Source organism: Malus domestica, chromosome 05, assembly GCF_042453785.1.
Source record: "Malus domestica chromosome 05, GDT2T_hap1".
In the NCBI taxonomy this organism is placed as follows: Eukaryota; Viridiplantae; Streptophyta; class Magnoliopsida; order Rosales; family Rosaceae; genus Malus; species Malus domestica.
The window spans coordinates 32549577-32563678 of NC_091665.1; the positions used below are offsets into that span (position 1 = coordinate 32549577).

The 14102-nt window shown below is 37.9% G+C and overlaps 2 protein-coding genes and 1 non-coding gene across 4 annotated transcripts; all 3 read left to right on the forward strand.

Annotated features, from left to right (window-relative positions):
* The first annotated feature begins 965 nt into the window (after positions 1 to 965).
* On the forward strand, positions 966 to 4367 carry LOC114819135 (fructokinase-1-like). Of its 2 annotated transcripts, XR_003773503.2 has the most exons (6): positions 966 to 1578; positions 2063 to 2313; positions 2404 to 2695; positions 2816 to 2968; positions 3438 to 4081; positions 4204 to 4367. XR_003773503.2 is itself a non-coding variant. In XM_029102674.2 (5 exons), the coding sequence occupies exons 1-5, from the start codon at positions 1189 to 1191 to the stop codon at positions 3822 to 3824; spliced, it is 1473 nt and encodes a 490-aa protein (XP_028958507.1). In that variant the 5' UTR covers positions 966 to 1188; the 3' UTR covers positions 3825 to 4367. The 2 variants fall into 2 exon arrangements, 1 of the variants encoding a protein (XP_028958507.1); XM_029102674.2 differs by having other exon boundaries at positions 3438 to 4367.
* Positions 4368 to 6933: 2566 nt separating this feature from the next.
* LOC103435699 (uncharacterized) lies at positions 6934 to 10262 on the forward strand. The gene is made up of 3 exons (XM_029102675.2): positions 6934 to 7030; positions 7241 to 7287; positions 7670 to 10262. Exon 3 carries the CDS (start codon positions 7770 to 7772, stop codon positions 10065 to 10067), a length of 2298 nt encoding a protein of 765 aa, XP_028958508.1. The 5' UTR covers positions 6934 to 7030; positions 7241 to 7287; positions 7670 to 7769; the 3' UTR covers positions 10068 to 10262.
* A 3738-nt stretch (positions 10263 to 14000) lies between these two features.
* Positions 14001 to 14097, forward strand: MIR166E (microRNA MIR166e). The gene has a single exon (NR_120887.1). It is a non-coding gene; the product is annotated as a microRNA MIR166e (primary transcript).
* Positions 14098 to 14102: the final 5 nt, after the last annotated feature.

The window sequence follows — 14102 nt, forward strand, 5'->3', positions numbered from 1 at the left end:
TTGATTAGAACATTTTCTGATAATCTGAAACCTGTATTGAGCAGAGCTACCGGAAATTGAAGTGTTGAACCATTTTTCATCTCTCAACATCTTTGAAAGGAGAAATTTTTCGGTGTAATCGGAACACAAGTTGTTATAGCATGTGTCAAAGGGACACTGAAAAATATATTCTCTTTTCATTTATATTTTGACACTTAATGTACCAGCTTACGTTGTGAGTCCGTGAAAAAAATTCTATCCTTCGAAAGGAGCAAGGAGGGGAATCCACTTTGTGACTTGTGCCCCCACCAATGACCAACCCATCATCGTCATCATGACAGAATAAGTTCCATATTCTCAGATGAATAAGAAAGTTCAATTCAAGGGAACATGTAGAAGAGTATGCATCTTCCATGTGGACCTCTAATAGGGCACCAATTTGTCTTTCTATCTAAACCACTATTATTAGTAAAGCTACAAGAACAAGTCAAGCTACTTTTATGCACCCTATGCATATCCTTGGAATTAAATTAATTTAGATTTAGTATTACGGCCCAATGTTATTCTCTTCATTTGTAAGTGAGATGTTTTAGATTCGATTCTCGTTAAAGGAGAATTTGAACCACACTATTATGGCTAGCCAATATGAGAAAAACTCAATTCATGGACTGGTGCTCCAACTTATGCCTCAAAACAACGAATCGAGCGACCTTTCAATGTACTCACAATACTATCAGATGATGTTACTATTTTACTCAAATTATAATACTTGAACAAAATTTATGGGAGTGATTAATAATTAAAAAAATGAAGGATGAGAAATAACAATAAAGTAAGGGAATAGTTATTAACACTTCGAAAATCTCATTTTACATTCCTAATAAGTATATTTTTCTTTCTAATTATAAAAAATTTAGAATTCAAATAAGATTTTTGAAGTGCTAATAACAATTCTTTAAATAATAAGATAACAACCGAACACCAGTTGGTGGGAACAAACAAGCAACGGACACCTGCAGAGCGTCAGCTGCACCACTTGACTCTGCAACCAAATCTTTTTCAATACTTACGCCATTTCTACCATCACTCAGTTCTTCGTTTCCCAATCCACTCAAAACCTCTCTCTCTCTCTCTCTCCCCTCCACAATCCCACCATTTCCCCCCCCCCCCTCTCTCTCTCTCTCTCTCTCTCTCTCTCTCTCTCTCTGAATGCATCACTGCATCGTAACCCTGAATCCCCCAATCCCACACCATGTATCCTCCCCTCACTCCCACCTGATATTTCCCCACAGCCCCAGGCTGACCCAATCCCAATCCCACCTCATTTTCGCGCCAGTTTGCGTTCGCGCCCATTCCGTCTCCAACCGCACCGCCAGAGCGCTCGATGTTTCCGTCTCCAAACACTCCCCTAACTCCAGCGGCCCCAATGGCTCCGTGCACGATTGGAAGCCAAAGACCGTCGGCGTTAAAAACGTAGATGTTGCTACTCTCGGCAATCTCTGCGTGGATATCGTCCTCAGTGTGCCCAAATTGCCCCCGCCCGATGTCCGCGACCGCAAAGCTTACATGGACCTGTTATCCGCCTCCCCGCCGGATAAGGTTTGCTTCTCTCGCAGCCTCTGAGTATGCCGGAAAAAGTTCCCTGTTTTTTTTCTTTTTTTTTTGTTGGGTAACCTTAATTTTTTGAATTCTTTGCATTTCCTGTACCATTGAAATTGAACCCATTTGATATTTTTCTTTAGAAATGAAGTAAAGGAGTCGAATTTGTTACAGTGACTGCTAATTTCATCTCACTCTGAAGCAATTTGGAGTATTTTATTTTGTTGGGATGCTTTGATTACAGCTTGCTTTGTGATCAAGGTTATAAATTTCGACCCAGTATAATGATTATGGTTTTTGTTTCTCACTCAATACTTTCGTTTCGTCTTAATTTGAGCTTTTTAGTTCTCTCTTTTGTAGATATTGCTTTGCATTATGCAGTAGTTTCTATGAAGAACAGTGTAAAATACTTCCAATCTTGTGTAGATGAAATGCATCTCCGCAGATAAATTTTCCGAATTTGATTATATGGTTTGAAATGTAGCAATACTGGGAAGCTGGTGGAAACTGCAATATGGCCATAGCAGCTGCAAGACTAGGACTTCATTGCATTGCGATTGGGCATGTGGGTAACGAAGTATATGGACAGTTCCTTTTAGATGTTCTTCAAGATGAAGGAATTAGCATGGTTGGAATGAGTGACAACAATACCAATGTTGACAGTTCAGCTGCATCATATGAAACACTTTTGTGCTGGGTTCTTGTCGATCCATTGCAAAGACATGGTTTTTGCAGGTAAATGTTTTCCACAATTTTCTTTTCTTTAAGTAATTTCATCTCCTTTGTAAATAATGGCAATCTGAGTAGACTTGGTTTCTTTATCAGCCGAGCTGATTTCAGTAAGGAGCCTGCATTCAGTTGGATGAGCAAATTATCTGCACAAGTAAAGACTGCTATAAAACAGTCAAAGATTCTGTTCTGCAATGGTTATGGCTTTGATGAACTCTCTCCAGGTGTAATAGCTGCAGCTGTAGAGTATGCCGTCGAAGCTGGTACATCAATTTTCTTCGACCCTGGACCACGTGGTAAAAGCCTTTCTGCTGGTACAACAGAAGAACGCGAAGCACTTAACCTGTTGTTGAGGATGAGTGATGTTCTTCTTCTAACTTCTGATGAGGTTTGATATACTGTTACCCACTATTAATCTTATGCTAGTTTACTCTATCTTATAGTGTGCAAAGTTCTTCTCTTGTCTTGCTGCTTTCTAAGACATCGGGATAATATTAATGATTTCCAGGCTGAGTCATTGACGGGCATTAAAAACCCAGTATTAGCAGGGCAGGAGCTGCTCAAGCAAGGGGTGCTCACAAAATGGGTGATTGTCAAAATGGGTCCAAGGGGTTCAATTCTAATAACTAGGTCAAGTATTTCTTGCGCACCAGCGTTTGAGGTATCAGTTTCTAACTTGACATTGCCTGTGAACTTTTAGCTTACCTGTTTTATGATATCAGACTCGTGCATGTTTATTAATTCTTGCTAGATTTTTTTGTTCTACATCTAACTTTGGATCAAATTTTGGACATTGCTTGTTGTTTGCCATCATGCACGCTCTTTCACGCTAAAATCATATTTGTTATATTTAAGTTTTTAACCACAACAATGAAAAGAAAAGGTTTCCAAAAGTGTGATACATGCTCGAGATACATCTGTTTGCTCTGTGTGCTCGTGCTTGTGTATGTATGTAGCTTGAACCTTCCTACAAATAAGAATATTAGGTAGATGATATCTTTTGGCCAAAAGTAATTGTGCATCATAAGAGTACCTTCATATTCTGTTGTATCCTGTTTGAATTCAATTCCAACTCTCTTTATTGGCTGATACACCGATTAATACTTGGTTCTTATACTGAAATGTGACAGGTAAATGTCGTAGACACTGTTGGGTGTGGAGATAGTTTCGTGGCTGCGATTGCATATGGTTTTATCCACAATATGCCGAAGGTTAACACATTAGCAGTTGCAAATGCTGTAGGTGCTGCAACCGCCACAGGTTGTGGTGCCGGTAGGAATGTGGCAAACTTGGAGAAAGTAATAGAACTGATAAGTGCATCTAATCTCAAGCAGGATGACAAATTTTGGAATGAGTTAATTGATGAAAATTTTGGTGTCGAGGAAATTACATCTCTCTCAAATTTGGTCGTAGATGGAAGTGACAACCGGTTAAATTGTGTATCCTTGCAGAAGGTGGTATCCGAATTGCTTCCTAAGCTTAAATCTGCACAGTTCAAAAGAAAAGTGCCTTTTTGATAGATCATAACAACAGTAGGTTTATAGCAATTGGAGCTACTTGATTCTCCAGGTTTAATTACACCCTTGGAATTCTACCACCATGAAATTGAGTACTTTCGGGGGAAAGCATGAGTTTCGAGCAGGAGTCAGTGAGTTTGCATAGCTTGAAGCCTTGAAGTTCATCCATTGATTCAGTCAATGTTGAAGGCGAGGGTATTGATTGGTGCTTCTAGTATGTGCTTTGGCAATTGGCATGAGATGGCTTTGCTGTCCAGGTTTCTGCAAGCAGATTTTCTACACACTTGTGCATAGATGTTTTATTCTTTTCACCTTTTCGACATTGTTAGGGAAGTAATTTTAACACCGATGTTTTTCTCCTTTTGCATGAATCAAAAAGAGAATCAAGGGACGAAAATAAACACGAGCAGGTAAAAATAGTGTGTGGAAATCATTTCCTTATCGTTGTTGTTCAGGTGCTTTATGGCCTGATATTTCATGTAAAAGAAGAAAAAATGAATCTTATTTGTTATGGGTTTTATTATATCATACGTCATTCTTTCATTGGCACTTCCATTTTCACTTTTGTATTCCCTTCCTTCCCCCTCTTTTGTTTAGACAATCTTGTAGAATCGAGAGACATAATTGATGAGATGAGTACATAATGTAAAAGAGGAGGATTGCGGAAATCACTCTCCATAAATAACTTTACCCCCTCCCCTTGGTTTTTTTAGTGGCAATGCTATATGCCTACAATTATAAGAAGGGTTTACATGAAACGGGCTGACCATCACGTGCCATCTTCTGTTCAATAATTTATTGTAGTGTGCATAAATGTATTATTTGAATCGGAACGTCATGTGACAGTAAACTCATTCTACATAAGTAACTATCGACCACAATCCACGTACTATGCGGTGGTTGATTCCACAACCTCTCCATTTTCAATAACATTTAACTGGAGTGAAAATTAAAAAATTAAAAAAAAAAAAAGGAAAAGGAAAGTTACCGTCAATGTGGGCCCAAATTGAAATGGCCTCCGTGAGTCCAAGAAGCTGACTGCTGGTCGAGTGTGGTAAAAACAAAAAAGAGGGCTTTGATTGGGGTTTACGTGGGGAAAAGCAAATTCCCAAAAAAGCCGAGAAGAAGAAGAGAGAACTACACAAGTGCCCCTACTCTCCCCTAATTAGTAGCTGCCCCTATTGGTCGTAGCCTTCATCTTCCACCAAACAACGCCCTTACCATTCCTCCATCGCTTCTTTTACTTTAATGCCCTCCCACCCCACCAACTCAATTATTTCTCAACCTCTCTATCTATGGATGTGGGTGAAGGTCCCGCACAACATAAAAATTAATAAAAATAAACTTGTTTATTTTTCTTGGTACTCTAATTTATAATTTTATATAGTTTTTAATTTTTAGAATGATGGTTTTTACACACTTTTAACTTCTCACGTTCCTTCTTTCTTCTATTGAATTGAACAAATCAACAAAAACAACAAACATAATTAAACATAAGTGTGTGAGAAGCTAAATACGGTCTGTGTTTATTATTTCTCTTTCCTTTAAACAAAGTGAAAATGTTTTAGTTTAAACATTTTATTTTAGCACTATGATTTACATAGATTTTGCAACATAAAGTTATCACATTTTTTATACTAGTATGATCAGCTGTATTATGTAATAAACTAACTAAAGACGTTCTTTTATAGTAATAGCATTTACATAAACTCTCTAATAAATTGAGTTCTCACATTCTATAATGGTAAGGTTTATGTGAATTTTGTAATGGACCAAATTATCACGCTTGTTTTTATGGTATTTCCTTGTAAGAAAGCGAAGATGTTATAGTAATGTCACATCCCAGACTCGACTTTGCCGTAACACGATATTGTCTGATCTAGGCTTACCATTCCCTCACGGTTTTGTTTTTAGGTTTCGGCACGATAACTTCCCAGTGGGTCACCCATCCTAGGAATGCTCCCCTCCCTATAACACGAGGCTTTTGCAAACTCACTGGCTCCGGATTCCTTCCGAAGTTTTGTGACACATTTATAAGATATACATATTGTTGGCATGCGCTTGATTCTTCATACTTATATTGTAGTATGTTTGGTTTTAAGGAAACTATACTTGTTTTACAGCGAGGGGTTAGTATATTTGAAAATAAAGGTTTTCTTATAAGCATTGTTTTGTTGACCCACTCAACTTTGTTTTTTGCCCCTTCAAGACCTAGATAGCTGATTTCTTTGTGGCACTTGAGGAACCTTTGGCAGTTCTAACATTATCTTTAGTTTAGACGTATGAACTTATTACTGTTATGTAATAAGTGTACTTTAGCTGCTTTGACTACTCTTTGGTAGTCGTATTGTCTTTTAATCTATGAATAATTGTAATGGGTTATTCCCACGATTGCGCATTCTTTTACTGTTTAGTATAATTAGTTCTAGTTCTAGTTTTAATTTATTCACTTATTTCTCATCACTTACCTTATGGTTACGTCACCTCACAGTGACGGCCAGCATGCTTCGACCTTCCTAGGTTGGGGTGTGTCAAGTAATGGTACCAAAATTTTCTAAATTTTTTTTTATAGTAATAAGATTTACGTGAACTTCGTAATAGATAGACTTATCACATTGTTTTACAGCAATAGAATTTACGTGCTTTGTAATCAAATGAATTATCACGTTCTTTTATAGTAGTTTTTACGTGAATTTTCTAACAAATCAAATCATCACATTTCTTTTAAAGTGGTAAAGTTTATGCAAATCCTGTAATGTCACGTTTATTTTTTTTTATAATAATAAAATTTATGTAAACGATTTAAAATAGACTGAACTATTCTATTCTTTTAGGAATAAGATTTACGTGAACTTTGAATAACTAAAATATCACTTGTCTCTTCATCTCAATTTATTCTTCTTCTTTTTAATTTTAAAATTCTAATTTTTTTTCTCCTTCATCACGAATAAAATTCAAGATCATAACAAAACAAAAAACCCAAATTTAAATGATCCTTCACCAATAGTTCCCAAAAGAAAATTGAAAAGAGAGAAACGGGGGCAATATGGGAATAGCAAAAAGTTGGAGGAGAAGGGAAAACAGGATGACATAAATACCCTCCAAATTGGTTAACCCTAGAGTCTGCCGAAGTCCATTCGCTGCCCCCGGATTGCCCCTGCAAAATTTCTGTGCCTTCCCCTTCTCTACCCTTCTCCCCCTTTCAGGTTTGTTTTCCCTCTCGCCCCACCCGCCAAACTCAAACCCCTCACTCTCTCTCTCTCTGCTCTTCTTTTTCTTGTTTTTCTTTGAAATGATTTTATTTTCTTTTATTTAACTGTGTTAGATGCAATCTCTACTGTTGTACATCTAATCCATCTCTAAAGTTTCTTGATTGATTGTTTTTAATTTTTAATTTTTTGTTGTGATTTTTGCAGGTTCTGTTTGCAAGTTCTGTTTGAGCTTCTGGGCAGACTTTGTTTCTGTAAGTTCTAAAGCACTTCAATTATTTATTTATTTATTTTTCATTGAAAATTATCTGTTTGGTTGCTGAGAAAATCTCAGTTGCTTTAGGATTTATGAGTTTTAAGCAGCCCAATTAGAGTATAATATAGCATGTTGAGTTTCATACTTCAATTTAAAACCTTTTTAGCTTATTCGTTAGGAGTTCCTGCACCGGCGGGTACTGTGTGCTGATCTCAATCTGTATTGACTGTAGTTTCACCGATTCCCAAATGAAGTTGCATCGAAAAACAAATTTTCGTGATAAAATGATGCTCTAGATTGGATTGTATATCCGTTTTTTCAGTGTCAGTGGTAAAAAAAAAACATTAATTTGATTCAAATATGCATTCTTTGTGGCACAGGTCTACTCAGAAACACAAAGTGGGCAGAAAATTTTCAGCTTTTAAGTTTGGCATTTGATTGTATTGGTGGGGGGTGATTCTGTTGGTCTTTGAAATTGTAATGGCGGACCATAATTTGGTTCTCGGGCAGAATGGTGATCTGCCATTGAGGCAGAATTCACATCCCAGTCTGGGGCAGGATCACAATCCAGCGCTAGGTCAAAGTCATGACTTTGCGTTGGGGCATGCCCATGAGCAGGATTTGGAATTAGGTCATCGTAGTCATGACGGTAAGCAGGGTTTTAGGAATCCCCATGATCATGGATTGGCTTTCAATCAGACAAATGAACATGAGATAGGTCTTCAACATACGCGTATACAAAATCTTGAAGAAGAAGGTTTGGAGTTGGAGCAAGATATTGGGGTTGAAACTGATCAGGAGAATGTTGATGACGACAATGACAATGACCTTGCTCTTACAGTGGCTACTCATGAGTTGGGTTTATCAGATAATCATGAATTGTCTGTTGTGGAGGACCATGATCTTCATGAAAATTTGGATTTAGCGATGGATCAAAATCAGGAGATGGGTATTGTACCTGACTCGGACATGTGTTTGCAGCACTCCCACCTTTTAGATACTCCTCCTGTCCTTCAGTATCGATCTCTTGCTTTGACAACTAATCACCAGCTGACTGTTGGGCAAGAGTTTCCTGATGTTCAGAGCTGTCGAAGGGCACTGAGAGATGCTGCTATTGCCCTTCGCTTTGAGATGCAGACAGTCAAGTCTGACAAGACTCGTTTCACTGCCAAGTGTGCAACTGAAGGATGCGCTTGGCGAATTCATGCTGCAAAGCTGCCAGGTGTTCCTACTTTCACGATAAGGACCATCCATGAAGAACACACCTGTGGTGGAATCACCCATCTTGGTCACCAACAAGCCTCAGTCCAGTGGGTTGCAGATTCTGTGGAACAACGCTTGAGGGAAAATCCTAATTACAAACCAAAAGAGATACTAGAAGAGATTCACCGAGTCCATGGCATTGCATTGTCGTATAAGCAGGCATGGAGGGGAAAGGAACGGCTCATGGCAGCTGTTCGTGGATCCTTCGAAGAAGATTATCGACTTCTTCCTCAATACTGTGACCAGATCAGAAGGACCAATCCTGGAAGCATTGCACAGGTTTATGGTAGTCCGGATGATAGCTCCTTCCAACGCCTATTTGTTTCATTACATGCATCTATATACGGGTTTCTGAATGCCTGCCGGCCTCTTCTTGGGCTCGATAGAACTCATCTGAAAAGTAAGTATCTTGGGACTTTGCTTTTTGCCACTGGGTTTGATGGAGATGGAGCTCTGTTTCCATTAGCGTTTGGGGTGGTTGACGAAGAGAATGATGAAAATTGGATGTGGTTTCTCTCTGAGCTCCGTGTCCTCCTTGAAAATTATGCAGAGTACATGCCAAGGCTTACCATTTTGTCTGATAGACAGAAGGGTATTGTTGATGGGGTGGAACTAAACTTCCCAACTGCCTTTCATGGGTTTTGTATGCGCCATTTAAGTGACAGTTTAAGAAAGGAATTTAATAATACTCTGCTCGTTAACCTTCTCTGGGAGGCTGCTTATGCTCTTACTGGCATTGGGTTTGAACAAAAACTTATCGAGATTGAAGCTATATCACAGGAAGCAGCCCATTGGATTAAACAAATTTCTCCCCGCTTGTGGGCAACAGCATATTTTGAGGGAACAAGGTTTGGGCAGTTGACGGCTAATATGGTTGAGTCTATAAATTCTTGGATAGTAGAAGCATCTGGGCTTCCAATAATTCAGATGATGGAGTGTATCAGACGGCATCTGATGACTTGGTTCAATGAGCGTCGTGAGATGAGCATGCAGTGGACGGGCATACTCGTTCCTTCTGCTGAAAAGTGTGTGTTAGATGCAGTTGCGCTTGCTCGTACTTACAATGTGATCCGTGCAAATGAAGCTGAATTTGAAGTTAGAACTCATGAAGGATCAGTCACGGTGGACATTCGTACCCGTTGTTGCTCATGTCGTGGATGGCAGCTATGTGGATTGCCATGTTCTCATGCCGCAGCAGCCCTCGAGTCCTGCAGGCAACATGTCTATCGGTTCACTGAGAGTTGCTTCACAGTGGCAAATTATCGGAAAGCCTACTCAGAGACGATTCATCCAATTCCAGATAGAACTCTGTGGAAGGAGATAGCTGGATTCCCAAATGAAGGTAACCCAGATATGTGGATGGTTATTAACCCGCCAAAGTCGCTTCGACCACCTGGACGACCAAGGAAAAGGCGAATTCGTACAGAAGATGGTAGTCGCACGAAACGAGTTGTGCATTGCAGCCGCTGTAATCAGACCGGACACTTCCGAACAACTTGTGCTGCCCCCATATAGTCGCCAGTACCCAAGCTGATATTGTGCAAAGAAGATATAGACTTTTCTATTTTAAGTGTCTTGATTTGTATTCTTCTGTATGTTCATAGGCTTTCCTTAGACACAGCATCTTTCCTAGGCTTTTTACTTTCGGATAATCCATGTCTAGTTGCTCGTTTGACGTCTTAAAAGATGATTAACAAACGATATTATCTACATTGAAGGGTCGGAGATGGGCTATCATTAGATTTTTAAGATACAATGTTAGTTATCTAACCTGTAGAAAAATTCATGGTTCCGCGAATGTATAGTTCAATCAGTATAACTAAAATATAGGAAGTGGAATGACATGACAAAAAAAAATACAAGTCACGTTTGCCTACCACTAATTAGTTTTCAGTCAATACTAAACTCTAAAATCCTATCAATCTTTATTGTTTATGTTGGAATAGGCTTAAACCGACCGAGCCGGACTAATGTATTAGTCAAAATTGAACCAAATCAAATTGTTGAATGCTAGTTGATTTAGTTATACTTTTAGTGCCAAAACAAACCAAACCAAACCGTGCCAATCCTTATTAGGGATCTAGTCTAGCACATGGCGATTCTAAGTCTAAAGTTTTTAACCCAAGACTGCTAAACTAAATACTAGGTACCAAATATATATATCTACAAGTTCACAACCCTAAGCCTTAAATACTAATTAAACCCTAGCTACTTCCTGTTTGGACCCCTAACAACCCGGTGAATTAGTGTTCTTTTGAAGTCAGTTGGAGACCCGAGTGCTAAACCCTAACTCATAAGCTCTGGCAAAGAATGACAACTCTAAACCATGAGTAATTAACTCTACTTAAACCCTTTTTAATGTAAAACGCCCTAGTAAGTTAGTTTATTTATTTTCAGTGGACTAATCCTTTGTTCAACGTCTGTATCTTTTCCAGTAATGTAATTTTCCTTTTCTTACAGTGTTATTGTAGGTCAGCGGACCAAGGTTCAAAAGATGAACGAGAGGTAAGGGATCTTTCACGCATGATCATTTGAAAAAAGGGAAGATGCATCGAGCTTTCTTGTACATTTCACAATGAAGATGACAAACTCTATCTCATACGAATTAGGTTTCGATACATCTTGCTTCTGGGAAAAATGCAAGGCGGTTGCCGAAGATAAGCTTAAGGAAGTAAAGAATGATGCTCTAATTACATATGATTCTATATTACTCGAAGTTGTATACATGCAAGGAACCCAAAAAAGAAAATGCTTTTATTTATTTATTTATGGATCACAGCATGTTCTTGGCAACAATATGAATGATGTTAAAAGAAACAGATATGAATGTACTGCATGCAGATTAAGTCAAAATTTTCAACCACTGGTTATCTGCTCATCACCCATACCAAACCGACCACGCAGACGCTATCTTCTAGATATGTTCACTAAGTCAGAGAAAACTTCAAAGTCAAATGCTAAGAGGTAGTCGAATATGCAAGTCAAAAATCTCAGCCATTTGTTTGCCTAATTTTTATTTGCTCATGCGAATTTCTAACAAAAGCATTGTAAACTAATATTTACATAGTATTTTTGAGAGTTTCTTAATATATAGAGTTTCTTAATACTTATGCAAGACATTGTGGTCGTGGCTCCGCTTTTAGATTAAAAACATTTTTATTTACTGCACTCATGTCTTCTCTCTTTAAAACTCTTAACATATCATGTAAGAAGAGAGATAAATACAAAAGGGTGTATACTCCCCACTGCATGTAAGTTTTAGCCCTCGTATTTATATACACGTTTGTTGGAGAAATGAATTCCCTCTTGTATAGTTTGATGTTAGGAAGAGAAACTCAAAAAGTGTTCACGATGCAACTGCTGGGTTTCTGACCACATGAAAGCTACTCATTCGTCAACATGTCCTTTCACATTCACAGAATTTATTGCCAATATGCAGCCAAATCATTAGCTTTTCATTCTCGTATTTCATTGCTTTTGTATTTGATATAAACCCGAAATTTCTATGATACTACGAAGCACGGCCGGCCTTGAGGACATACAAGTGGTTGGTGGCACTGCAAAATCATAGGGCCTCTGATTTACAATTTTATTTTACCTGTATATATAATATATATGTATTTTAATGTATGAAGATTTACCAAATTAAGCCCTCAGTGTAAGTAATCTTGTGCAGTTGAATCTCGCACAGGACCTCCAAAGTCTTACCGACAACCTTGCTTCGAAGCATAAAATATTCCAAAGTGTATTAGAAAATCTCAACATAAACAATTAAAGCTCATGACCAATTCATGTATTTTTATGTCTAATCCCAAGAAGTCGGCACAAAATGAAAGAAAGGATGCCTACTTTGTGAGCATGTGTTAGGTTTTCTAATACCAAGATGAAAATTGACACCCCTTTTTTGAGAGAACATGCTTGAAATGTGGGAACAGAAAACCTACTTGGGAAAAGGCACTTTGACATGTAGGCTTAGCATAGATATTTCATATATAGAGGTAATGATTCCATTAGCTTCTAGTATTCAACTTTATTGGTGGTACAAATCATACGATACTTACAAACATGTAGGGCCTAATGGGAAAGTTGATTTTGATTCCAAAATCTCTACTAAGAACTTTATTAATTTTGTAGTCAAGCAAAAGTTATCTTAATAATTTGTATACACCTTCTTCTCATTTCCACATTACATAAATTTGTGGGCTAAGTTCGACTCAAATTTGAAATTAAAATTTTTATTTTATATCAACGTAGCGATTCCAAATAAAACTCTCGAGGGATATCAAGATTTCGTACATTGAAAACTTCAAAACTACAGAGATGGGGAAATTTAAAAATTAGAAACCGGGTTGAGAATAATTATGTCCTAAATTGACTAAAACGTCATGTCGCAAGATCTTCTTGATATCATGTTGAAACTGAAAAACTTTTGAATATCTCTAACTTAGACAAAACATTATATGAAATTAAAACATGGATAGGAGATCTTAAACTTATGATCATCAAGTCAAAGACAAAAATAAAATAAAATTAGGGAGTGCATTACGCATAATGCATTTTATATTCCACTTTTCTCTTGTCCTTTTTTCCTTTCTTCTTTAAAATTTGTTGGTTGGTCTCTAATAGCTTTAACAGGCCAATCTGTGTTAAGCTTGGGATTTAAGCTTGGCATAAATCACATATGCATGCCATCATTGATAACTGAAGGTTCTCCACCTTCCAATCTTCCATCACCGTCCCTTTACCCAAGTGGCAAGCAAAGGACATATCCTTTACTTGTGAGCTGCAATCAACACCAATGTCAAGATCCTTGCATGAAAGCAACACACCCTCCTCAAAACTAATTAATCACTTCATCAATTATTAACAATCAATCTTAGTAGACTCGGTTACAAACTTTTATTCACAATTTATAAAACTGTTGGACCGTTTAACTGACAACAACAAGGTACTATACCATCGTGTTTGTATTGATTCTATTTGTGCATATTTCCGCTCTTTTAAGGTAGGGATGCAAGTTTTATTTAAGTTGATTGTCAAAAAAGAATTACAAAGTCTGGACTGTATCCCATTATACATTGGCCTTTACAAAGTTTAGGGTAGAGAGCTTTTGAAAGTAGAGGGTTGCTTGTTCCATAATCTATTTTTAAGTACCTAAAGAAGCTATTTCGGTTGACTCTTTCACAATTAAAATTTGATATCCATAAAAAAATCGAAGATACCCTTTGGCCAGCTGTGTGAAATTGAAAGCAAGTTTAGCAGTATTAGTGTAGCGAGTGGACTCCATGTGTCATGTGAGTTTCATCCTTACGTATATAAGGACCCCATGAAAATATAATGCATGGCCATATCAAATCTCCCTATGCCATCTCTCTTTCTCCTTTCCCTCTCTCTCCTCTCCTCTCTCTCAGACACAGTTGAGTCTCTCTCTCCTCTCTCTCAAAGAACAGTTGAGGGAAATGTTGTCTGGTTCGAGATCTTTCAGTGAAGCTTGGATATTGTCATCATCTGAATGATTTCGGACCAGGCTTCATTCCCCTCAACTAGGAG